The sequence below is a fragment of the Lycium barbarum genome, chromosome 1, assembly GCF_019175385.1.
Source record: "Lycium barbarum isolate Lr01 chromosome 1, ASM1917538v2, whole genome shotgun sequence".
In the NCBI taxonomy this organism is placed as follows: Eukaryota; Viridiplantae; Streptophyta; class Magnoliopsida; order Solanales; family Solanaceae; genus Lycium; species Lycium barbarum.
This window is the reverse complement of record NC_083337.1, coordinates 169,300,265-169,326,981: the sequence shown is the minus strand read 5'-3', so window position 1 is coordinate 169,326,981 and position 26,717 is coordinate 169,300,265. Positions and strand designations below refer to the sequence as shown.

At 32.7% G+C, this 26,717-nt stretch overlaps 1 protein-coding gene and 1 pseudogene across 1 annotated transcript; both read left to right on the top strand.

The window, feature by feature from the left end:
- The first annotated feature begins 3,988 nt into the window (after window positions 1–3,988).
- LOC132607252 (transcriptional corepressor LEUNIG_HOMOLOG-like) lies at window positions 3,989–7,153 on the top strand (annotated as a pseudogene).
- Window positions 7,154–15,738: 8,585 nt separating this feature from the next.
- LOC132626663 (myricetin 3-O-methyltransferase 3-like) lies at window positions 15,739–20,943 on the top strand. Its single transcript, XM_060341610.1, has 4 exons — window positions 15,739–16,243; window positions 17,407–17,717; window positions 18,802–18,866; window positions 20,460–20,943. The coding sequence occupies exons 1-4, from the start codon at window positions 15,852–15,854 to the stop codon at window positions 20,757–20,759; spliced, it is 1,068 nt and encodes a 355-aa protein (XP_060197593.1). The 5' UTR covers window positions 15,739–15,851; the 3' UTR covers window positions 20,760–20,943.
- The last annotated feature ends 5,774 nt before the right edge of the window (window positions 20,944–26,717 follow it).

Here is a 26,717-nt window from a genome sequence, read left to right as displayed (position 1 = left end):
GTATATTGTATCCAGCGATGTGACGGAAAATTCACTTCTTAATTAAAGTTAGGCATAAACAATCCTATATGGTACCTCTCTATCGTCTCCATTGACGTTTATCGTTTTTCTCCTTTTTTAAAATTTTTATGAGTTTTTCCTACTAACTAATGAATTAAAAAAATGCCTTCCAAGTAAATGGAGCAATAAACCCATGTAATAGTAGTAGTAGTAAATGGTGATCTTTATGATTCAACCACTGCCCAGGTAAAGTTTTTGGTTGAATCAGCCCAAAGCATTTTTTATTGTTATTATCATATTCTAAATCTTTTCATTTGCTAAAACCTTTACCTTTTCTCATATATATATATATATATATATATATATATATATATATATATATATATATATATATATATATATTAAAGCTAGGCAATCATCAATATATATAATAAAGCTAGAAATAGTCAATCATATGTGACATCTCTCTATGGCCACCAAATGTATTTATCTTTTATCTCATCTTTTTGATATTTTTCCCTTTAACTAAATTTGAAGACCCATATGTAAAGACAATAAAGAATAAAGAATTGTAGTAATAAATTTTTTTAAAAAAATGAAGAGGCATAGCATAGCAATGTTACTTAAGAAATGAATAAATTGTAAAGACAATAAATATATGTATTAGATGATAACTAACGGTGAATTCACTCTTGCAACACAAGAACACTAATCATCTTTTTTCTCTTTTATTTTGATTTTTCCCTCCTCCATTTTATTAGTTTAGCTAATATTGAAAAGCCTAAAAATCTTCATTAGTGCTCTAAACGTTATGATTCTTGTACCCTTCTCTTAAATTAACTTTTATTTAATGTGTATTAATATATTTGAGGGGAGGTTAAAAGACAAGCATGAACCTAAGCCTTATGTTGGCTATACAATCCATCTATTTTAGCTTCATCAGTCGTTACCCAGGAAAGAAGAAGTCTTCAATATTGTATTTGGGAATTTTTCCGAAAGAGGTAAACTGCCTTTTCAGCTTTTTATTTTACTTTGCATGGTCACAGCTTATCTTGTGAAATTTATGTGTGAGTGAATATTTAATATCTTGCTAGAATTTATTTGTATGTGTCATTTGCCGAGCATATTCAAATGGATCAATTTCTTTACAAGTAAAGATATATGCAAATGCTTTCATTGAAAAGTGTGCTCTTTTGAATTCAATAATTAAGAATTCTTACCCATTATTTACCGAAATTTGGTAATGTGTGCCACGCCATCTGCATAATGGAGCCTGAACACTCAACGAATCAATTTCTTTACAGGTAAAGGTATATGCTAATGTTTTGATTGAAAAGTTTACCCCTTTGAATTCAAGAACTACTTCTTACTCATTATTTGTTGAATTTTGATAATCCGTGCTATGCCATTTGCATCGAAAAACCAAGACACTCAGTGATATTCATCTCAACGTTGAATATATTTCTTTCAAGATAACTATATTCACTCGATGAATTCATGAACTTTTAAATCTGGTTAGGCATATCTCTACCTATGCTCTACGGTCTTGTGACATATATTGATGCTTTTGCTGTTGTTGTTGTTGTTTTTTTTTTTTTTTTTTAATGATTTTCAAAAATTAAAAACTAGCTGCCACCTTCAACATGGGGATATGCATAATAATTAAAATGACCAAAAACATATGGTAAAACAAAAATTGAGAAAGAAGGAAATGGCTACCGAATCACGCTCCATATCAATTTTAGGATTTAATCAAATTTGTTAAATTAAAATATTTAATGATAAAAAAATTAAAATAATAGATTTATAATATTTTACTAGTTCTTTTTGACTCCTAATAATTTTGTTCTTCAATTAAAATTGTTTGTTTTTCCCTGTTCCTTACTATATTGGTACTTTTCGTATTATCTAATTAAACTACAATTAATGTGTAGTAATATCTATGCTTATTCATATCCTATAATATGTTATGCATTTATTTTAATATATTATTCTATATTTTACGTTGAGATTTGAGAACCTTATATTCTTATTACTTTATCTTTATTATTAGGAAGTGAAAGCAAGTAAGAAAGGAAAAAAGTTAAAGATAAAAGGGTTAAAACTTAAAAGGGGGAAGGAGAAGGTTGCATATGCACAGAAGGAGATCGATTCCTCTTGAAATTTTGTCTTTATATTCCTTTAAGAAAAATGAAATATTAATTTACTCACATAGATTGTACAAATATTTATTGAAACTCCGTCTTTACACCCCATTAAGAAAAATGAAAATATTATTTCGCTCACGGAGATTGTAAAAGTCGTTATTGAAGACAAAAAAAAACTCTCACGTAATGAAAAATATGTAAACTAAGAGTTAACAATATAATTGGTTAAAATTTGAAATATTTGAATTTAAAAAAATAGCAATAAATTTACAAAATTAATATTCGGATGTTTAATCCGCGCGAAGCGCTGATAGGTTCACTAATAAGAAATGTAGGGAGTGCATGACCCGAGGGTTTGGCAAGAAAAATGTAGGTGTAGGGATGAGGCCTCCTCTTAAGATAAGATAGTGACTGAAAAACTTAACATAATTACGATGTTTGTAAGTAAATTAAATGAATTACTATATATAATAAGGGCTAATGTAACTTTTTATAGTCCTTAGTTAGAGTCTTGATTACATTACAACTAAGGGTTACCAACTAAAGGCGGCCTCATCCAAACTTTTTCCTATATTTGTCTTATATTTTTTCATTTATTATAAGATGTTTTAAAAATATTTAGACACTTTAAAAATTAAAAAATAACGATTCAAAACTCTCTATACTAACTTTTTTTTTAAGGTGATGTGACTTGCACTAACTTCTTCATATATTTTATTTTACTCCCACTTTGTTTCTTATTTACTTAAGGTGCCACATCTAATTTTGATAAATTTAAAATTTTTAAAAGTCCTCTTAAAACGCTTAAGAAATTGTGAATTGTCATGAAGTCAATTAAAAGAAACACGTCACTATGGATAATTTGAATGAGAGAATACACCACATTTGTAGTTACCTTAATTAAAACATGTTCTGCACACAAAAATTCAAATTTCTCTAATTAACAGCTCTTTAATTGTTCAGTGTGAAACTTAATTTGGATTAGATGTTGTTACCTAAAATTTTTATTTTTATCTAATCATTTTTTAACAATATTGAAATTTGAATCTTTTCATTGGCATGTTGTGTTGGTTTGTATGTTGATTAGCCATATCGGTCATGTTTAACAAAATTAACTTTTTTTTTATATATATATATTATTTGGTGTATTATCATATTTTATTTTTAAAATTTGATGTACGCATACTTAATAATATTTTCTTTGCATAACGAACAATGTGTGTTGTAGTTTATACTCCATCCGTCTTAAAAAAAATAATGTAAGGCGTACTTAGTCAGTTAAATTTTTGGTATAAATTCATAAATATATTTCTTAATATCTTGATACTTAGAATTACATAAAAAGAAATTATAATCTGATCTTGATGAAGTAGTTTAAATGTTGAGAACATATTTGAAAAATATGTAGTTAATGAAAGATTTTTTTAGTTTTTCGGGCAGTAATAACGTGAAACAACTTGTGACAAAAGGGAGTAAATTTTTTTATGTATCTTTTTTTTTTTTTTGGGGGGGGGGGGGGGGGTAGGTGAAAAAAATGTTAGGTAGTGTTTGTTAGCATAGAGAAACATGATTAAATGAAAAATACGAGTTATTTATGATTTGAAAATTGCAAAAATTGACAAGTACAAGAAAATTAGGAGTTATTTAATTTAAAAAAAATAAGGGTGAAAGCTTATTAAAAATATACATTCCACCCCCCATTGTTCATTTCACCACCCCGACCCTTCCACCTCATTTCAGGCCGCCATTGGCGGTCAACACACGGCCATTTTTTGAGGGTTTTTGTTCCTTATCATGAGTTCTCGTGATTCCCAGGTTCAATTTCATTAGACTTGTTTTTTTTTATACCTAATTGAGGATGTTACTCTCGGTTCCTTCGTGTTATAGTTGCCATGGGCAGAGCCATGAGCTCTCTGTCATCTTGTGCCCCATAACACTCAATAAAGGAACCTAGGGGAATTTCCTAGGTGGGTATGATTTAGGGGGGATTTTATCTTGTCTTGTACTATTGTACCGTTATAAGGTGGTAATTTTGTTTTATTGATGACGAGGCGTACTGTCCTAGTATTTTCTGATTTTATTTGCATTTTTTCGGGTACAATTAGTTAGATTCTAAGTTGTATTATGTGATTTGTGTGAAAATTTTAGTTGGAACCCGTGATTACTTCACTTCCATGATATAGAGTAAGTTCTCTTGGGTTGACATTTACAGTTCTTGCTTACCTTTCCTGGTGCATTGGTATACATTTACTTCAACCTACCTTTGGAAAACAAGGGGGCCCTTAAAACTGTGATGGAGACCATTGAACAAGTGAGTAGCAGTGCTTCACTGCATCTAGATTCTTAAACTTTGAACTAATATTGAGCTCACCAAGCCCTTCACCTTCGGATAAACCTTTCCATATTATGATGCAAGAACAAACGTTGCAGACTAGTGGGAATTTGTGGCCTAGGGAGTCTACAAATAAATGTTTCTTGGTTCTTAGCCACCAAAGTGCCAGGATTATGTGTCGTAAGGCTGATGGAATTGAAAACTAATTATCAGAAAATTGAGGCCTAGATCTCAACCAAAATGCAATAAAGCCTTAGCTTTTGGCTAGGTGCTAGCACTTGCTTTGCTAATAGATTGTACATCTTTCAGAATAATTGCCATCATCACAGCCGTCTTGAGCAGTTGACATGCCTTTCCTTGCAGCTGTCTTTGAGAGCGCCTTTAAAATCGTTCCTTCCGGCTGTGTGTGAGGATGTGTATGATTTTTAAACAGTGATGTGTCTTTCTGTAGATTCAAAGAGGCTCTTCCATTTTAGTTGCAACTGCTACAATGTTCTCCTTCAAACTGCTTGTGTACTAATGACTTGTTTTAACAGATGAAAATGGCCCAAATACAACAATCCTCCTCTCAACAACAGAAACAAACTCTTACTGAGCACAAACCTGACTCTTCCAAAGGTGATAATGCAATCTGTGTATTCTTTGTTGTTTTGTTGCAAATTTTCTAAGACGATAAATATCTCAGGATTCTCGTTCGGTGTAGTTGGTTGTATACGCACAAGGAATAAAGTTGTTTGCTGTCATTTCTCATCAGATGGGAAGTTGCTCGCTAGTGCCGGACATGACAAGAAGGTAGAATGCATTTCCATAGAAGCTAACATCTTTAGCATATAGAGATAATTGGATGGAGTGTTTCATTTCATTCCAATGGTGGATGTGCTGCTTTTCAGCGGTTAAACCTCCATTGAGCTGTATCGTCTTAACTTCATTCAAAAATGAAATTTATACTTCGCTAGTGACCAAACATTTTATGCTGCACTCCTGTTTTCATAAAATCAATCCTTTCCTGTGTATTTATCAGGCTGTTCTGTGGAACATGGATACCTTGCAAACGGAGACCACCCCTGAAGAGCATCAATACTTGATTACTGATGTCCAGTTCAGGCCTAATTCAACTCAGCTTGCAACAGCTTCATTTGACAAGTCCGTGAGATTGTGGGACGCTGCTAATGTAATTGTTAAAGATATGTCTGCTGAATAATTATTTGGTCACCATGTTGAAGCAGGCCTTACCTCTAGTAGCTTACGACCTGAGACCTTATATACTAAGTCCATGCTTTTAGATAATCTGAGTGTCATGTAGTATTCAACAAATCCAATCTATATTTTTTACCACATATTCATCACTCAAATGACCTCTTGTTGAATTTGTTTTTGCAGCCTAGCTACTGTTTGAATTCATATACCGGGCATACTTCTCATGTTATGTCATTGGATTTCCATCCGAAAAAGAATGATCTATTTTGTTTCTGCGATAGCAACAATTAGATTCGCTACTGGAGTATTAGTCCATTCTCATGTACTCGAGTTTCGAAGGTTTGCCCTTTAATATTCATTATGCTCTTTTATTTATTTGTAGTGGTAATTTTCCTTTGAACTATCTTCAATTTGTCTCCTGTCTCTATTCATAGCAAGGAGGCAGTGCACACGTGAGATTCCAGCCCCTAACTGGTCAGCTGCTGGCAGCCGCATCGGATAAGGTGGTTTCAATCTTTGACGTCGAGAATGACAGGCAACTGCAGTCTTTCCAGGTTTTTCTTCAACTTCCATATGTGGTGGATTACGTTGACCGTTACTCAAAAACTATTTATGTTTGTGGCAATTTTGTATTTTCTTTATCTTCCAGCCATGATTCCTCACTTCCAAGCTAAATGTGTTCACAGGGGCACTCTGGAGTGGTGAACTACCTTTGTTGGGATGTCAGTGGTGATCTACTGGCATCAGTAAGTGAGGAGTCTGCCAAAGTTTGGTCATTGAACACCGGCGATTGCATCCATGAGCTAAGTGCAAATGGAAATCAGTTCCACTCTTGTGTTTTTCATCCTAGCTATTCAGCTCTATTGGTGATTGGAGGAATGAGGGTAAATTATTATTCTCCTTTGCCAACTCTATTTCTATAATTCACGTTAGATGTTAATTCAGTTTGCAGGACCTATCTCATATTCATCCAGTACAGTTGTTTAAAAATTTACCCAAATGCTTGGGCATTGAAATCGACAAATTACTCATTCTTGCTTTGTGAATCCATGCTAGTCTTTGAAGCTGTGGAACATGGTTAAGAATAAAAGCATGACAATTCCAGCCCATGAAAACATTATTGCTGCTCTAGCACAGTCGCCGGTGACTGGCATGGTCGCTTCTGCAAGTCATGACAGTTCTGTCAAGTTATGGAAATAAATGGGAAGACTCGATTTCGTGATAAATGCACATCTGCCTCCGCTTCAGATGGTTAGAGAAGAGAGTCTTGCGTAGTTTATGTTGTAGTGTAATGTTTCTACAAATATCCATTTTTCTGTTTGTTGGTCACATTAGAGTTTGGTTTGCTTAAAGCAAGTTTGAGCATACTGAACAACAGTTCGGTAGTAGCAGAGGAAGCTTAACAACTTCTGCAACTGTTCTTGGTGATTAACAACTAATAATAACATGATGTAAATTTCAGCTCCTTTCGACTATACAGCAGTCCATCGCCTTTAAGAATGTTCCCTAATGGGACCGGTTTTGAGCTCTTCGTATTCAAACTAATGAAACTATGACGAAGCTAAATAACTAAAGAAGCCGTTGTTTTCAGCAAGTACACCTGATATGTAGTGCTTCTTTCATTCCTCCGCAGCCATTTCTAAAAACCTCTCTAGTATATATCACTATTTCTATAGTTGGTTTTGCTAGGTTGTTAAGTTCTCCGGAGTATATACGTTCAGGTTTATGCTGCTTTTACATAATTTTAAAATTTAATTGTAGAAATAATACAAATAGTCAACAACTAAACATATGCCATGGCCCATGCTAGTCGTGTATCTAATATTAACAGCCCGTTAGGATTGGCTTATAAGTAACTTATAAGTTGTTTTCAGTTTTTTTGATTGTTTGACTGGCTAGATTAAAGTCATTTTGTGCTTAAAATAAATTCAAAATAAAAATAAAAATTGGGCCTGTTTGGCTTAGCTTATCTAAAGCAGCTTATAAACTGCTTTTTTTTAAGTCCATCCAAATAGGCTTTAAAATATGATTAGGAGCCTGTTTAGATGGGCTTATGCCTATAAGCTGCAAACAGCTTATAAGCTAAAAAAAATAAGTTGGGATAGTCTAACTTATTTTTTTTGGCTTATAGGCTGTTTTCAGCTTATAAGCTGCTTTAGATAAGCTAAGTCAAATGGGCTCAATTATTTTTTTGAGCTTATTTTAAGCACAAAATGACTTTAAGCTGACCAGTCAAACACTCAAAAAAGCTGAAAACAATTTATAAGTCAATCCAAACGGGCTCTAGGTAACAAGTTTGTATATTGTATCCAGCGACGTGACGGAAAACTCACTGCTTAATTAAAAGAATATTAAAGTGTCAGTAGAAGCTACTCCTACTTTTAGGTTATAGCAAAATCGAAAATGATAGAAAGTTGATGAAGGATAAGCTGGGAAATAAGAAATGTAGGGGAGTGCATGACCTGAGGGTTTGGCAAGAAAAATGTAGGTGTAGGGATGAGGCCTCCTATTAAGATAAGATAGTAACTACAATAATATTCTAAGTGAAAAACCTAACATAATTACGATGTTTGTAAGTAAATTAAATTAATTATTATATATAATAAGGGCTAATGTAACTTTTTTGTAGTTCTTAGTTAGAGTCTTGATTGCATTACAACTGAGGGTTACCAACTAAAGGCTGCCTCATCCAAACTTATTCCTATATTTGACTTATATTTTTCATCTATTATAAGCTGTTTTAAAAATATTTAGGCACTTTAAAAATAATAAAAAATAATAATACAAAACTCTCTATACTAACTTTTTTTTAAGGTGATGTGACTTGTACTAACTTCTTCATATATTTTATTTTACTCCCACTTTGTTTTTTATTTACTTAAGGTGCCACACCTAATTTTGATAAATTTAGAAACTTTAAAAGTCCTCTTAAAACACTTAAGAAATTGTGAATTGTCATGAAGTCAATTAAAAGAAACACGTCACTATGGATAATTTGAATGAGAGAATACACTACATTTGCAGTTACCTTAATTAAAATATGTTCTGCACACAAAAATTCAAATTTCTCTAATTAACTGCTCTTTAATTGTTCAGTGTGAAACTTAATTTGGATTAGATGTTGTTACCTAAAATTTTTATTTTTATCTAATCATTTTTTAACAATATTGAAATTTGAATCTTTTCATTGGCATGTTGCGTTGGTTTGTATGTTGATTAGCCATATCGGTCATGTTTAACAAAATTAACTTTTTTTTTTAATATTATTTGGTGTATTATCATATTTTATTTTTAAAATTTGATGTACGCATACTTAATAATATTTTCTATGCATAACGAACAATGTGAGTTGTAGTTTATACTCCATTCGTCTTAAAAAAAAAATAATGCAGGGCTTACTCAGCCAGTTAAATTTTTGGTATAAATTCATAAATATATTTCTTAATATCTTGACACTTAGAATTACATAAAAAGAAATTATAATCTGAACTTGATGAAGTAGTTTAAATGTTGAGAACATCTTTGAAAAATATGTACTTAATGAAAGATTTTTTTAGTTTTTCGGGCAGTAATAATGTGAAACAACTTGTGACAAAAGGGAGTAAATTTTTTTATGTTTTTGTGTATCTTTTTTTTTTTGGGTAGGTGAAAAAAATGTTAGGTAGTGGTTGTTAGCACAGCGAAACATGATTAAATGAATCATGAAGCATTGATTCTTCATTTGTGAGAAAATAATTAAAATATACAATTTTTAAATAATATTCCATTTGAACTAAAAAAAAGGAAAAAATGTATTTTCTCATCCGTAGATTTTTAGAAAGTAAAAGGAAAACCTAATTATATTAAGAAAAGTAATTAATTTTCTTCATCTTTTCGATATACTTTGCATAATTTAATTAATTGTCATCTACAAGTATTAGTAAAGTATAGAATTTTAGTTTTATTTATTTGAAAGTTATCTTTGTTTATAAATAACTTCATTAAAATCTCAACGAAAGAATGCACATTTTTTATTTCATGAGATCACTTATTCATGGTAAGTTATGTTGTCTTGATATAAACATTCGATGCAGGCTCAATACAAGAACAGTTCCCAAACACTGATTTTATTTTCTATATATCTTTGTTTAAAGATTTTAAAATCTTGAACCAGCAAGAGTATCGATCTGCCTAACCAACCTTTAAATACCTTCATTAAATCGTCGAAACATTCGGCCGCACATAATCCATTTAAGAAATGGAATTGATGAAAATGGAAAAAAGTAGTAATTGACTCTCGCAATCCGAAAGATGTCCGTACAGAGTAGTATTTAGGAGTAGTTTTGTAGATATTTTATACGCTTTTGCTTTAATCAGTTAGATGTATTTTGCTTATATAAAAACTGAACATGCAGAGTTGTAAATGGATTAGTGAAGCAGTTGCTTTCATCTCAATTTCTATTCTATCTGTTTACTTACACAATTTGGGATGGTTTTAAGAGAAAATATCTTGCGTCTATATGTTGTAGTGTAATGTTTCAACAAATATCCATTTTTTCTGTTTGTTAAGTCACATTAGAGTTTAATTTTCCTTAAAGCAAGTTGAGCATACTGAGCAACAGTTTGGCAATAGCAACGGAAGCGTAACAACTTCTGCAACTGTTCTTGGTGATTAACAACTAATAATAACATAATATAAATTTCAGTTCCTTTCGACTATTCTCATACGGTGGGCATATGAATGTTATCATTGACGTATTTTGAGTACCTAACTTGACACTATTCTCATGATCATAAATTTCACGTCTTTCTCGACTATATTGAACTTTTTCTCAACAAAAAAAAAAAAAGGGTTCATATTTATTATTAGCATGATTTATATTTGACGTTTGCAAGGAAAACGAGAACAATTTTCAACCACATGGGCTACCTATAAGCAAGAATTGCCAAAGTTTTAAATTTGTAGTGAGATATAGAAACTGATTCTTATTTTATTGGTCTTATTGACTTTTCCTTTGGATATCAGCTATATTTGACCTTTTATTCTGTATTTCTGAAGAATTTTTCCATGTAATGTCTCTTCCTACTCGTCCCCATTCTAATTTATATTTGGAGATTGATATTTGGTCAAAGATAGGCCTACTCTGAATCGTGCACAAGTTATTCACCTCTTAGCCAACCTAATTGCAAAAAACAGCCACCTAGCTACTTTCCCATCCTTTCGTTTAAACTCAATCCTAAAACCATTTACCTGCTCCCCATATTTGTATCAATTAATTGTAGTTAAATAATCTAATGAGGTGAGAATCATATTAAGTAACCACGATTAAGTGCTAAAAGTTTATTAATTATAGTGTCATGCATCTATTAACTTGGTTGTAAACATATAGTGTGTGGGGTAAGTTTTTAAGTCTTTTTACCTATTTCATTATGGTATTTTTATTAGTAAGTAATATTTACATTAAATTAATGACATGTGATATGTATCTTCTGCATGCTTTTTATCATTTAATTGTAATTAATTAATGTGTTCATCTCATTTATTACTTAATTATGAACTGCATCAACAACAAAAAAAGAGTTATCTATGGTATTTATCGCTAAATTGTTCGTAGCTAATACTAAGATTCTTTTATGATATGTCACTAATCCGCCATTAGGGTAATGGATTTTGATGTTTAGCCAATATAAGTTGTCCGTCACTAATTCTTACTTCCTCAGTTTTAATTTGTTTGTCATACTTTCTTTTTTAATTTGTTTAACAAAGAATGTTACTTTCTATATTTAGTAGTTTTTTACACCCGACATGGCGTATTTAAGGCTAGAAGACTCAAAGGACATTTTGATTATTACACACATCTTTAATTTAAGACCATAAGATTCTAAAGTTCAGTTTTTTTTTTTTTTTTTTTTTAACTTCATAGATTTTAGAATCTTGAAATAAAAAAAGATTCTAAAATCTAGAACTACCAAAAGTATTTTCTGCCAAATTATAGACCCTTAAATACCTTCATTAAATTGTCGAAATATTCGGCCGCCACAGATAGTTCATTAAAGAAATAAAATTGATGAATGTGAAAAAAAAAGGGAGAGCAATTAATTCACTCTCTCTATTGGATGAAGCACGTGTCCTAAAATTCATAAGCTAACTTGATTCTCGTTCAGAAAATAAAAAAATAAAAAAACAAAGAAGAAAAAAAACAGACCAAATGCCTTCGAGTTATCGTCTAGTTGTTATTTCAAGAAAAGGACATGGCTTTATCCATGGATAATTAGGGCTGGACATAAATACCGAAAATCGAAAAATCAAACCGAATCGAACCGAAATTTCAACATACCGAACCGAACCGAACTAGTTTGGTTCGGTGTTTGGTGTCCATCGTCAAAAAACCGAAACCGAAATAGCCGAACCGAAGTTTGATAAAACCGAACCGAAAAATCGAACGTGCACCGAAATTTAATACATTACCCAAAAAAATTAAAATAGTCCAGGCCTATTAAGTTTAAAGCAAAAAAAAAACTCAATTGTAATAAGTCCTCTTTTGCATTTGTATCCCTAATTTTCTACTTCAATTGAAAAAATTAAATATCCTTAACAAAGAAAGGTAACTAGGATGTCTCTTTAGGATTAATGTATGTCCTTTATATGTTTTCTTAATTATTCTTACGGTATGTATATAACACTTAGTAATCCTATGTCATGATTATAGTTTTCTGTTCTTGTGTATCCTGTTTGTTTGATTTTGATTTTAATTTATCAGTTTTATGTTTTATTGCTTTTGAGAATATGAATTAGTGTCAATGGAATCGCCTCTAGTATTATATTAAAAAAATCGAATCGAAAAAACCGAAACCGAACCGAACCAAACTGAATTAGTTTGGTTCGGTGTCCACCTTCAAACAACCAAACCCGAAATAGCCAAACCGAACCGAAAAATCGAACGCTCACCCCTATGGATAATATTGTTATATCCGATGAAGGGGGAAATCTTAACATGGTCTTAAAAAGCTGCCATTGAACTTGACCTATTTGAATTGCTTAAAAAAAAAAAAAATTGACCTATTTGAGAGTATAGCAAAATCCAGTATACATCAACTTACAAGTTTGAGAACGAGGGTCGGAGCCACAATTTTGACTAACTTATATTTATAATCAAAAAGTCATTTAATATGTATAAATAATCTATTAAAAAATTCAGTAAGTAAAAATAATTATAGTCCAAACCCATAAATTAAAAATTCTAACTGCACCTCTAGCCAGTGACAAATGACAATACCCCCTCCCCACATCCCAAATCTCCCATGAAAGAAATAGACCTTAGATTTTAGCAGTAATATTGAACGATCGAATAGCACCTATACAACACTTTAACATGTCAGTAATGTTGCAAATCTGAATTTTCTTATAATCGAGAAAGTTACGAGGGCCAATCGCGGCATGGCCCACAGGCTGAAACTTGGGGGATAATATGTCCACATTTTTATTATTGTCCACTTAATCCTAGACTTCTAATCTCAGCGACAAGATTGTAAATTTAAAAGGCATATATGGAAGTGTTTACAAAAGAACTTCTTGTAAAAGGACCTTAGAGCTCATGTGCTACTCGCAAACTTTTATTGTTTTTAGAAGAAGAAATTAAATTCCAAAGGCCCTTGTCCATGAAAAGATTTTCACCGTTTTTTCCTCAAATAAAAACTTTCTAACTTAGCTAAGTTGCAACAAATGTTATGTTGTTACATCTTTCTATCACTAAACGAAAAAGAAATTTCTCACAAACAGAATCAAAACAGACTTCCACACGGAAAATATATCAATTTATATATTGATAATGTAAAGAAAATTAATACTATCGTTCATTTACTAATTTTGTCTGTTATGACTAATTACTGGCAATTATTTTTATGTTACTTTTTAGTGTAAATCTTTTTATACCGATAGTGCATAAAATATAAAGTCCAAAAAAAATTATGTAACATATGCAACCATTAGTATATCAATATGTACATGCATGTATTTTGGTTTAAATACTGGGCTAAAATGTTTTAATTCATCTAAGAACAATAATTGAGCACCATATGGAATTCATGCCAATACGGTACGACTGTAAACAACTTAAACAAGACAGGTATATAGGATGAGGAAAATATCAAATCTTGTCAATCTAGAATAACTTGTCAACGAATAAACAACACATACTAATCTGGTCAATCTGGCATAACTTGTGAACAATTTAATAAAAAGTAGAATGGAGATTATACTTTTAAATTTAAAAATTGATAGAATGAAGATTTTACTTAAAGGGTGTGTTCGGTATGAAGGAAAACGTTTTCCAATTTTCTCATGTTCGTTTGGTCAAAAAAATTGGAAAACATTTTCTTTAGGAAAACAAGTTCCTTAAAAATGTGAAAAATGACTTCCCTAATAAAAGTAAGGAAAACAAGTCCACAATGCATTACACCAACCACCCAACCCCCCCCCCCCCCCTCCCAACCAGTCCCACCACCCCACCCCCACCCCCCAAAAAAAAAAAATTGTTTTGAGATTTTTTTTTTTTGGTTTTTTGCAGCACCCACCTCCACGTCCACCCCCACCCCCACGCCCACCCCTAACTACCAAACCCCAACCACTCCCACCACCCCATCCCACCCCCAACGCCACTGCACCCCCCATCCCCCCCAAAAAAAAATTAATTTTGTTTTGAAAAAAAAAGTTTTGAATTTTTTTATTTTTTGCACCACCCACCCCTAACTCCCACCCCCACCCCCAACTACCAAACCCCAACCACTTTCGTAACCATGCACCACCCCACCCCCCAACCACTCCCCCCATGCCGCACCCTACCCCGCACCCCACCCCCACTCCCCCGCACCAACTTTTAAAAAAAAAAAGAAAGTTCTTTTGGGTTTCTACACCACCACATCCCTCCCCCTCCCCATCCCACCCTGCACCCCACCCCCACGGCTCTAACCTGCACCCACCCACCCCTCGAATTTTCTACTTCCTATTTAATTTTATCTTTATTAAAAAATTATAAAAATTGAAAGTTTGCGTGGTTATTGGGGGAGGGGGGGTGGGTGGTGTAAAAATCCGAAAAAAGTAACTTTTAAAACTTTTTTTTTGGGGGGGGGGGGGGGAGGGATGTGGTGGTTTAAAAAATCCAGAAAAGAAAATTTCCAACTTCAAAAAAAAAAAAAAAATTGGGGGTGGGGGTTGATGTGGTATGGGTCCACGCCGGGGGTGGGAGAGGGATGTGGTGGTTTAGAAAATCCAGAAAAAAACTAAAAGCTTCAAAAAAAAAAATTGGGGGTGGGGTGGTTGGTTGTAGGGGTTGGTGTGGTATGGGTCCACGTTGGGGGGTGGGGGGATGCGGTGGTTTAGAAAATCCAGAAAACAAATTAAAAACTTCAAAAAAAAAGAAATTGGGGTGGGGGTGGGGGGTTGGTGTGGTATGGGGTGGTGGGGTTGGGGTGGAGTTGTGGGACTTGGGTGGGTATTTTCCTGAAAATATTTTCTACCAACCAAATGAACATGAGAAAATAAGTAAAAAATTCACTTATTTTCCGCCACCCAAATAAACATGAAACAATAAATAGAAATTCACTTATTTTCCAAGAACACATTTTTCCAGGAAAACATTTTCCTCGTAAAACATTTTCTTCTCTGCCGAACACACCCAAAGCCATGACTTGCAGGCAGGAATGATTTGTGAAAGCATAAGTTTACATTGTTTCGGTGTGTGTAACATCGAAACTACTTCTGCGCAAATTCCTTAACTGGGACAAAGTTAAATAAGGGTGAAAAATATTACTTATAATTTTGCAAATCAGCCAAAGAAAAAGGGCTTGCTGAAGATAAGACCAGGATCTCAACCACTTCTTTTTTCAAGATTCTAAAATCTAGAACCAGATAAAGGATCTGCCTAACCACCCTTAAATACCTTCATTAAATTGTCAAAATATTCGGCCTCATCTATCCATTAAAAATGGAATTGATTAAAGTGTAAAGGTTGTACTCTCTCACTCTCTATATATATTGGATGAAACACGTCCTAAAATTCATAAGCCAACCTCATTATTCTCTACTCTATATATATTTGATGAAACACGTCCTAAAATTCATAAGCCAACCTCATTATTCTCTATCAAAAAAGAAGAGCGAACGCCTTTGAGTTATTGTCTAGTTGTTATTTCAAGAAATGGATTTGGCTTTATCCAATGAAGAAGAAAATTCTTTGATGAAGGCTATGAACCTTCCTGCTGGTTTATATCTTAACATGGTTTTAAGAGCTGCCATTGAACTTGACTTATTTGAGATCATAGCAAAAGCTAATACTCAACTATCTTCTTATGAAATAGCATGTCAAATTCCCACAAAAAACCCTAAAGCCCCACTTCTTCTTGAAAGGATTCTAAGGTTTCTTGCAAGTCAGTCTTTTCTCACATGCAATATTACAAAGGATGATGATGGGCAAACTCACACATCATATAATTTGACACCTTTGAGCCAGAGTTTAATCTCAGATGAAAATGGATCATCAATTGCTCCCTTTTTACTACTGACTACTGATCCAGTAGGTGTCAATTCATGGTAAGATTTCATGCATGTTTTCTCATACTTGTATCATTGAGTATAATCAATGGACAAATTTTGGCAGTATCTGATCATCTAAAAGATAACTGCATGTAGACCTGCATCTATGAATAGTGAGAGTAATTAATAACTTGAAGAACAAAGGTTCGGAAAAAACAACAAAAGCTAGATATAAAAAATAAAAAAAAATAAAAAAACAAATATTGCCACTGGGAATTGAACCAAGGATGCCAGAGACAATTTTGAATACTCTGAACCGCTTGAGCTAACTTTTTTTTATTTGTTTAGGGTATTCAAAAGTTAATATAAGTATATAAACACAGAAAATATACCCTATATATACAATGTAATTTTTTACCAAACACCCCTCCCCCCCACGCTCTATATATATTCGCCCCTGATGATCAATAGCTATTTTGACTTGTAGTACTTTTCATATAGTTTTCAAATATGTAATTTTATTTCTAAAACACTGAAGAATCTATACTCGAATTAGCATCGAAAATTAAGTTTTTTGACCGTTAATTATACTCTGAACCCATTAACATATATTAGGATAGAGGGTGTACTATTTTCGCCAATTGTCTCTTTTTAGGACAATTATTTAGTAATTGACCCTCTTTTTTTAAAATTCATTTTTCATACAGAAAATTGAAGATCTTACATAAATGTTAGACCACTATCTAATATATCCTAAATGATAGATGACAGTCTAATGTTTTATCAGTTTCAAGGTTTATATTTGCACAATTAAATCTTAAAAATAGGGGAAAATCTAAATTGTGACCTTAAAAAAAGAACATTGACGTAAATTAGTTTACTATGTAATAGGTTAAAATATAAGTTAGTGTAAAAATATTTTATGCTCATGTCAATAGAGTGTTATTTTATAAGTTAAACCCTTGTTCCATTATTGTGATCTTAAATTATTGTTGATTGGATATACAGTCAAATCTTTATATAACGATGTCATTTGTCGAGATATTTTTTAGCTGCTATAGCGAAATATTGTTATAGAGAACATAAAATATATATAACATATCATGACAATTAATCGATTCCGAAAAAAACTTGGCCCTTATAGTGAAAAGTTATTTACGGAGGACGGCTATTATAGAGAAGTCGTCTAAGCTGATATTCTGACTCTCTTTTTTGTTAAGGTTTCACTTGAAAGATGCAATTCTAGATGGTGAGATACCATTCAACAAGGCCCATGGAGTGCATGCATTTGAATACCATGGAAAAGATAGTAGATTCAATGTGGTGTTCAACAAAGCTATGCAAAACCACACTTGCATTGAAATGAATAGAATTCTTGAGTGTTACAAAGGCTTCCAAGGAGTAAACGAGGTAATAGATGTGGGAGGTGGACTTGGGATATCGTTGGCTTCTATAATTTCTAAGTATCCTAATATCAAGGGTACCAATTTTGACCTACCTCCTGTCATCAAAGATGCTCCTACTTATGAAGGTAATTACCAAAACCCTATATATTACGCATTTGTCCCCTTTAGTACCATTTATGTATCTTAATTGAATAGGGATTAGGGGTGTGAAATAGGGGGGTTGGGCTGAATTTAGGGAGTGAGGCTAAATTTTGGTGGGTTAAAGTGGATTGAGCTAATAAATGGAGGGCAATTTGCACGATTGTCCTTATTCGGGGGTGGTCTTTAATTTTTGCCCCTCAAATTGCTAATCTTTAATTTTTACCCTTCACATAAAACTCTTGCATTTCGGGTTCGAACGCCCACTCATTCAAAAATTAAAAAGAAATCACAAGGCAGAGTTTGGGATTCGCAAGGCAGAGTTTGACTACAAACTCCACCTTATCAGGCAAAGTTTCAAACTTTACCTTAAGTAGAGTTTGCCTCAAACTCTAACTTATCAGGCAGAGGTTGACTGCAAACTCTACTTAAGGCAAAAACTTTTGCCCGAATAGGCCTAAACCTCGGGGTATTAGGCGAAGGGCAAAAATTAATGACTAGCAATTTGAGAGGCAAAAATTAAAGGCCAGTGCCTTTGATCTGCGTAAAAAAAAAAGACAAATGGACGAGTTAATAATCCGCCCAAATGATATGGGAGTTGAGCTGAGTTGGGTCAAAATGGACTAAATAATGCGTTATAGTCCAACCGCCCAACTTTTAGAAAGTTTTAATCTTTTCGTTTGTTTTCTTATAATTATAATTTGTGTATACTAATATTTTTTTTTTACTTTATTATGGATATAGTATATAATATATTTTAAAAAAAAATTAAACTATTCTAACACGATTCTCATGAGTCATGCAATCTCGACTACATATCAACCCAACTTTTAAATGAGCTGAGTTGGGCGAATCAAAATTGATCGAATTAAATGAGTTGCCATTCTTGACATTTTCTTTCTTTCTTGTGAGTCATGCAATCTCGACTATATATCTGCCTAAAAGTTGAACGAGTCATGTTTTCATCAGCTAATTTTGCCACCTCTAATAGGGATCATATTCTTGTGTTAATGTTATGTATTTAATTGATATTGAAAATCAAATTAAGCTTGATCTTGCTTGTTATATTAGGCATAGAGCATGTGGGAGGAGATATGTTTAATAGTGTTCCTAAAGGGGAGGTAATCATTCTGAAGGTCAGTTTTTTTATATATATATATATATATATATATATATATATATATATATATATATATATATATATATTTATGTTACACTAATTTATTACTCTCTCTATTTATGTGATATTCGATTCCTTCTTATTAGTCTGTTTATTAAAAAAAATAACACATTTTTATATTGGACGATAATTTAACTTAGATTTTCGATGTATTTCACCCCAGTAGCATGTTATATAGCCACATAAATATTACAGCATATGCTTAAGATCATAACTTTTAAAAATATTTCCTTTCTTTCTTAAATTTTGTGGTTAGTGAAACACCACTGTATAAATTGTAACTTGAAAGTATGAGTTAATTAGTGAATAAAAAAAGACAAAGATATTTATAACAAATCATTCTGCATACAATGCCGGCTCATAGGCAAGGCAGGTAAGACAATGGCCTAGGTGGGGGCTCCACTTTTCTTTAAGACCATATATATATATAGTTTACTATTTAAAAAAAGGGAAAAGGTTAAATATTCTCCCGTACTATCATAAAAGGGTTAAATATATTCCTCGTTATACTTTGGGTCCAAATATAGACCTTCTCTATTAAAATTGTCCATGGTGGACATGAGATCTGATGTGGCACTCACAACTCGGTGAGGTGGACACCACATGGCATGCCACCTCACCACCCCAACCCATTTACCCCTCTCTTCCCCTTCTTCTTCCACCACTACCGTATAACGAGGGGTATATTTAACCCTTTCTGATAGTACAGAGGTATATTATAATCCTATGTTAACTTTGAAGTTTGAAGAGATATATTTGAGGAAATGTATAATAGTAACTTCTTTCTTTTATTAGGGACGGGGGCCCGCATAATTGGGGTTTTTTTTGTAGGAAAAGTACAATAGTAATTTTTTCCCTTTTACGGGGGAGTGGGTACCGTTGGCAGCATAATTGGGGGAATGGAAAAGCTTTTTTAGGTAATTGTAGATTTGTAGTATCCTTATTTATTTGGGTAACTATTCTATTGCCCATATTTACTTATTTCCTTCTCCCTTTTATTATTCTTGTACTCTTAATAGTTTGGTACGCGGGATAAGGTGGGATATCCCGGGATTAAATTTGGGATAAAATTTATACCTTATTTGGTAGAAGGTATAAATTTATCTCAACCAAACAAGGTATAAGATTTATCCCAAACTTAATCTTGAATAACCTATCTTATCCGATCAAGCTTGGTATTATTTTGTCGCACCTCCCAGTTGAGATAGTCCGGAGATTATAATCTCAGGACTATAATACCGGGATAACTTAGTTTACGTACCAAACGACTTGAAAATTCTCAAGTCTTCTACACCTAAAATATATATGACGATCTTTTCTTTTCTTTTTTTTATAAAAAAAATTAGGGCCTCTTTATGAAGTTTGGCCTGAGGCCCCAATCTTGTTGAGACAGGCCGCGTATAACAACTTTTTCTTCTCTCGTAAAAGGTGGATTATGCGTTTAAAAATAATAATTAAAAGTTGCCACTTTATGTTTTTAGTAGTGTAACGATTTCGTTAAGAGTTGCTCTGCTACGTTTAGTAATCTCCAACTTGATTATAAATGTAGGCAGTACTTCATGACTGGGATGACGAATATTGCCTGAAAATATTGAAGAATTGTTGGAGCGCTTTGCCAAAAGATAGTAAGGTTGTGGTAATAGAAAAAATACAACCAGAATATCCAGAGACTAATGATCTTTCTAAGCATACATTTGGTGTTGACATGTTAATGATGACTATGCTTGATGGAGGGAAAGAAAGAACAAAGCAACAATTTGAAGCCTTGGCTAAACAAGCTGGATTTGCTGCTCTCAAAGTAATATGTCGTGCATATTATTGTTGGGTCATGGAGTTGTACAAGTATTAACTATTTAAATTAATTTCTGTAATAAAAATAAGTCTTGATAGAACAAAAAGTTAATTAGTTTATGTATTTTCTGTCCATATCTAAATGTTTGGCTGATCTGACGGTGAGTATGTAACATGATATTCCATAAACGTCCTATCATAATAAAGGACTCCTAATATATGTTACTTTATTTTGTGGAAAATATTTCTTGGTGTCTGATATAATATTCTAGCTAGAACACATTTAATTTCTCCTTTTGTTCTTTTATGCAAAGGCGAAGCAACAAGAAAAAAGATATTCATTTCAAAACTATAAGGTGAAAGACTAAGAAAACAATTCTTTCGACACTTCAGCCATATTCGATCTTCACGTCACTTTGTTTTATTCAGCAAAGTGAACAAATTTCTTAGCTATCGGGCCATGAAAAATATTTTTTATTAGATATTGATAATAATGCCAGCAATTAATGGTAATATTTTCTTATTAAACTTCTTAGTGTAAAATATTGATAATAATGTCTAGTTGTAGATTAAATCAAATATGAAGTTAAATATATATTGAGATAATTCAAAAGAAAATGACTTTCCGAACAAAACTAACAATATGAATATAGCAATGAGTAAAGATCCATAATTTTAGTTGAACCAAGTAATATAAAATTTAAAAGTTACGATACATGAAATAAATGACTTCTTCACACTTCGTGACAAATACCAAACACATTATAAATAACATGAAAACAGTGTTTACAAACTGTTTCTATCTCGGACGACCCATATTTCTTACTTAGCAAAGGCTTTTTTTATTTCTTTTTTAAAGTTAAGACGATGTTTTCATGTGTTCCTAAAGTTACTAACCAAAAAAGAAAAGAAAAGGAGAAAAAGGCCCATTTGCTGCTACACTATTCTTGCCAAACCCTCTAGCCTGCACTAATCTTGCCTAACTCTTTATCCGTAAGTAATCATAGGAATTGATTAAAGTGGAAATGATAATTAATTATTTGGCCTTTCCATTAAAGAATGGAATTGATTAAAGTGGAAAAAAGTAGTACTTTTCATACACTATATATATTAGATGAAGCACGTCCAAAAATTCATAAGCCAACCTCATTATTCTCACTCAAAAAATAGACTGGACGCCTGCGAGCTATACTAAAGGGAACAAAAATGCGTAATATACAGGAATTAGTGGTGTTAAATGGGTAGGTTTAGCTGAATTTAGAGAGTCGGGCAAAATTTAGATGGGTCAAAATGAATTGAGTTAATATAACATATGTAAAAGAAATTAATTTTTTTGACAGGCTCTCATGAGTCATGCAATCTCGACTACATATCAGCCCAAATTTTTAATGAGCCGAGCTAGGTGAATAAAAAAGATTGAATCAATCAATATGCGGATTAGTAACCCGCTCAAAACTTGAAAGAGTTATATTTTTGCGGGCTAATTTTTCCACCCCTTATAGGGATCATATGATCAAGTGTTAATACTGTGTATTTAATTGATATTGAAAGATCAACTTAAAACTCTTGCTTGTTATATTAGGAATAGAGCATGTGGGAGGCGAAATGTTTACGAGTGTTACTAAAGGAGAGGTAATCATTCTGAAGGTCAGTATTCTTGTCATATATGAGCATGTAATACTTATTTATTACTTCCTCTATTCCATTTTATGTGGCTTTCGATTCCTTCTTATTAGTCTGTTTATCAAAAAATGATAAATTTTTATGTTAAAAGATAAATTAACTTTAAATTTTCTACAAATTTCACCCTGAATAGCATGTTGTTATACAACAACATAAATGTCATGGCATATGTTTAATATCATAATTTTCAAAAATATTTCTTTTCTTTTTTAAATTATGTGATTAATCAAACATACTGGATAAATTGTGACGTTGAAAGTATGAGTTAGTGAATAAAAAAAGATGATCTATTTATAACAAGTCATTTTGCATTCGGAAAAGGTTTAAATATGCCATCGAACTATCGGAAATGACTCATTTATGTCACTCATCGATAGTTTGGCTCATTTATGCCATTGAACTATCAGAAATAGCTCATTTATGCACTCATCAATAATTTGCCTCATTTATGACATCGTCGTTACTGAAATGACTCATCCATGTCATTTTTCACTAACGCCGGTTTTACAATAACATATATGACATGTGGCCTCCAACTAGATTATGGTTGTGGGTGGGCCGGGTGTATGGATCGGATTTTTTATTAATTTAGGATTTAAAATTGGGTTGGTTTAATTAAACGACGTAGACCTCTAATTGGAGGCCACGTGTCATATATGGTATTATAAAACGGAATTAATGAAAAATGGTATGAATTAGTCATTTTGGTAACAGGCGATGGCATAAATGAGCCAAACTATCGATGAGTGGCATAAATGAGCCATTTCCGATAGTTCAATGGCATATTTGAGCCTTTTCTGTTTTGCATATAACCACTTTCTTTCTTTCTTAATTAATTAAATGGTACTCATGCGTTAAAAAAAAACAGTTGCCACTACTAAAAAAAATTGAAATGTATCGGAAATACAAATTTCATCGAAAATGCTTCTGATGGAAATCTATTGGCAGGGGTGATATCTGATGTAGCCACTAGTGTTTGTCTTGTTAATATGAAAAATGTGGACTAAAATGTGTCTGAATATTATAAGTACTCCTCCTGAATTCAGTGGTTGCTTTGTACCACAAATCTGCCATGTTTAGGTTCAATACGCGCTGTGTATTTCTAGTGCATCTCTTTTAAACTCTGCCTATGCCACACATACAAAATTCTCCATTTAAAATGATTAAATGTGTATCCAGTGTGCAAATCTGTGTGTTGACTGCCGTATGTTACCCATTTTTTAGTGCTTTTTTTGTATGTCTTGAAATGATGTCTCAAGTATGTCAACAGGTTGAAATTTGCTGATGTTTGAGTATTCTGTGTCCTCATAGATAGGGTATTATTAAATAGTTTTCTTAAGTCTAAATACAGGTTTGGTTGTGGATCAGTGTGTTTAGTCATAATAGTGGTCTCTTTGCCTTTCTACTCAGCTTGTTGTGGTGACAGATCCTGCTGTCCCTCCCCTGTTTGGTTTTTCACGGCTGGTTATTATGTCCAAATCCTTCTCTTTGTTTAGCATGTTTAATATGGGTACATGTTATCACTGTTCCCTTTTCTGTTTTAACTTCCCATGTCTAGGCAATATCCTTCGGTGCGTAATGAAGCTCTGTTTTGCTAGTTTATGTAGAAGCATTCACTTTATGATTTTGATTCAGTTTTTTTTTTTTTTTTGCAATAGCACCTAGCCTAGGTGTTACCATTCTGCTGTGTTGAAACCCTCTGGAGCAATTATTCCAGTTTTCGTTGTTTTTTTTTTTTTTTGTTTTAAGACTAAAAAATGATTTCAAAAACATGAACCGAAGTACTTCCTTTCTTCTTCTTCCAGCTGAAAGCAGGAAGTCGCATGAATGCTTGGTGATTCTGTGCCTATACAAGTCTTATATGTTTGTGCATTACAAGTATAATGTGTTTGATTATGTATATTTATGTATATTATTAGTATACTAATTTCTCTTTCTTTCATTTCTTTGCATGAACCTCACATACGAGTTCGAGAGACTCGTTCTTCTTCCGCATTTGGCGTTGGGCTCAACGCCCAACATGACTCCTCTCCCTGTCCAGCCATCTGTCCGCAAAAAAGATAGAAAAAAAAAACAAGTCCTGGGCCAAAGCCCAATAGGCAGCAACAGCAGCAGTAGCAATCCTTCAAAATGGGCTGAGCCCATTTAATTTTATTTCAGCCTCTATTTATTTTTTTATATTTTTTTTTATGCATTTAATTTGTATTATTTGACTAACCCTTGTTTTGTTTTCCTAACTTAGATGAATTCTAGTAAATTTAGTGGGTTAGCTTTAGTATAATGGGTAGAATTTAAGAGAGAAACTCGCCATTAGTCCCATAAGTTTCTTTTTATGTTGAACTATTTATAGCATATATAATATTTATTTTATTGGAATAATCGATTTGCAAAATAGCATGCCTATATATTTTGGGTTAAAGGAATCATCTTTGTTCTTACTATTTTAGGAATTTCAGGATTTCACTAATACACAAATATAAATTCAAGTATATTTTATAAATAACTTTTCAAGTTTGAATCATGTACATTTTTAGCTAAGCATAATTAATAAGAGATAATGAAAAGGAGAAAGAAAATTCGCACATGGTCTATATTCTTAAATTGCAAAATCAATTAATATCTCGCCATTTGAGTTGTTTCAAATATTAAAACGCTGCAACCCGCACTCTTTTCCATTTATATGCAAATTATTCTATTTTGCAAAATTTTATTTTTTCAAAATAGCATTTTTTTTTAAAGCCATAGCAATATTTATAAGATTATTTTCTATAGCATTATTATATTTTTCACTTGAAGCTTTAGCAACATTCTTAAGTTTATTTTAAATAGCTTTATTATCTAAAGCTCTAATAATATTTACAGGTGTTATTTTAAATAGTTTATATTTTCCTTTTAAAACATCGGCAACGTTGTGAGCCAATTTTTTAAAATTTAAATGTTACATTTACATCTTTAACTTTAATTAATTAACTTAAGTTTGACCGGATAACCGTAGTTAACGGATTCTAAAGGATGCCTGACACCTTCCCTTTAGGATAATATAGAATCCTTACCTAGAATCACACTGATTAAGCAGATCATTAATAGAGGTTTAGTTTTAGCTTTACCTTAGTTAATATCTAGGTGTCATAATTCACCGTTGAACTAATTAGGTGGCGACTCCTTAAAACAAATCAATTTAGGAATCACCAATATGTTGTACTCCGCTTCAACCCGGTTAAAATGGGGTATAACAGCTTGGCGACTCCACTGGGGAACTTCTAGGTTCTTAACCATAACAAACTTAGGTTGATAATTAATTTGTTGGATGTTTGGTTGTTTTCTTTATGTTTGCTCTTATTGTTGCCTTGTTTGTTTCTTTTATGTTCTTTTAAGTGATTGCTTTATTATGTGAAATTTTCTATGTAATAATATGTTACTGCTTTCCTTAAATTGGCATTCCGGTCATATTTCTTCCACTTCTGGAAAACTCACACTATCACACGTACACGCGAGGTGTGTTTTGCGCACCCGCAAATTTTTTTCGTAGAATTCAAATTTTAGGAGAGTTGGCGTATGCGCGGGGTGCTCGAGTAACGGGGACCGCGTAGCCTTCTCACTCGAATAGTCCGCTCGGGAACCCTGTGTGTAGTAAGCCAACTCTCAGTTAGCCTAAGATAGAGCTAAGCCAAAACTCTTTTAAGGACATGCACGAGCCTAGGAGGCTTAATACCCAAGGTGTATTAAGTCCATTAGTAAACGTTACCAAAATGTCCAAGTGGGTTCATGACCCAAGCGACGCTTATCATGTTATGTGTGCATTATTTGAAGTTGATTGTGCCAAATATCGACCATTACTCTAATTAATTAAACTTTAGGATGGTGGGATTTGACTAACCTTTTGTGACGCAGATAGCCATGAAGATCGCAAGTTTTGAAAGAAGCTTGGACGCAATTGAACTTAGCTTATTTTTAGGAATATTTTTTCTTTTCTTATTTGGCATGTAATAAAGCTTAAAAATATTTATGTACTTCATTTTGGGAATAGACTCGTTTAATTAATTAAAGAGCAAATGGGATGACATATAATGGCACCTTCATCTTTCAAATACACGCTAGGCCTACCTCGGCTATAAGGAGGTCCCCTACGTATTAACACGCGTGACTGTTATTTTATATACTTGTGTTATAAGCTTTTAAGTTGCGTACTTGCTTGCTAAGTGGTTTACTTGAATTTATTTGCAATATGCTTGCTTTTGAATTTATTTGCGATTATCACCTGATACCAAGATCATTACTTAAATTTATTTGTGAAATGTTATTACTTGATATTTACTAACATCATCTTTGTTTC

Excerpts from the sequence above, each read along its gene's own strand:
- LOC132626663 (XM_060341610.1), top strand. The coding sequence starts at position 15,852 with ATGGATTTGGCTTTATCCAATGAAGAAGAAAATTCTTTGATGAAGGCT. Across the intron at positions 17,718-18,801 it reads AGATGCTCCTACTTATGAAG|GCATAGAGCATGTGGGAGGA; the intron begins GTAATTACCAAA and ends TTGTTATATTAG. Across the intron at positions 18,867-20,459 it reads GGGAGGTAATCATTCTGAAG|GCAGTACTTCATGACTGGGA; the intron begins GTCAGTTTTTTT and ends TTATAAATGTAG.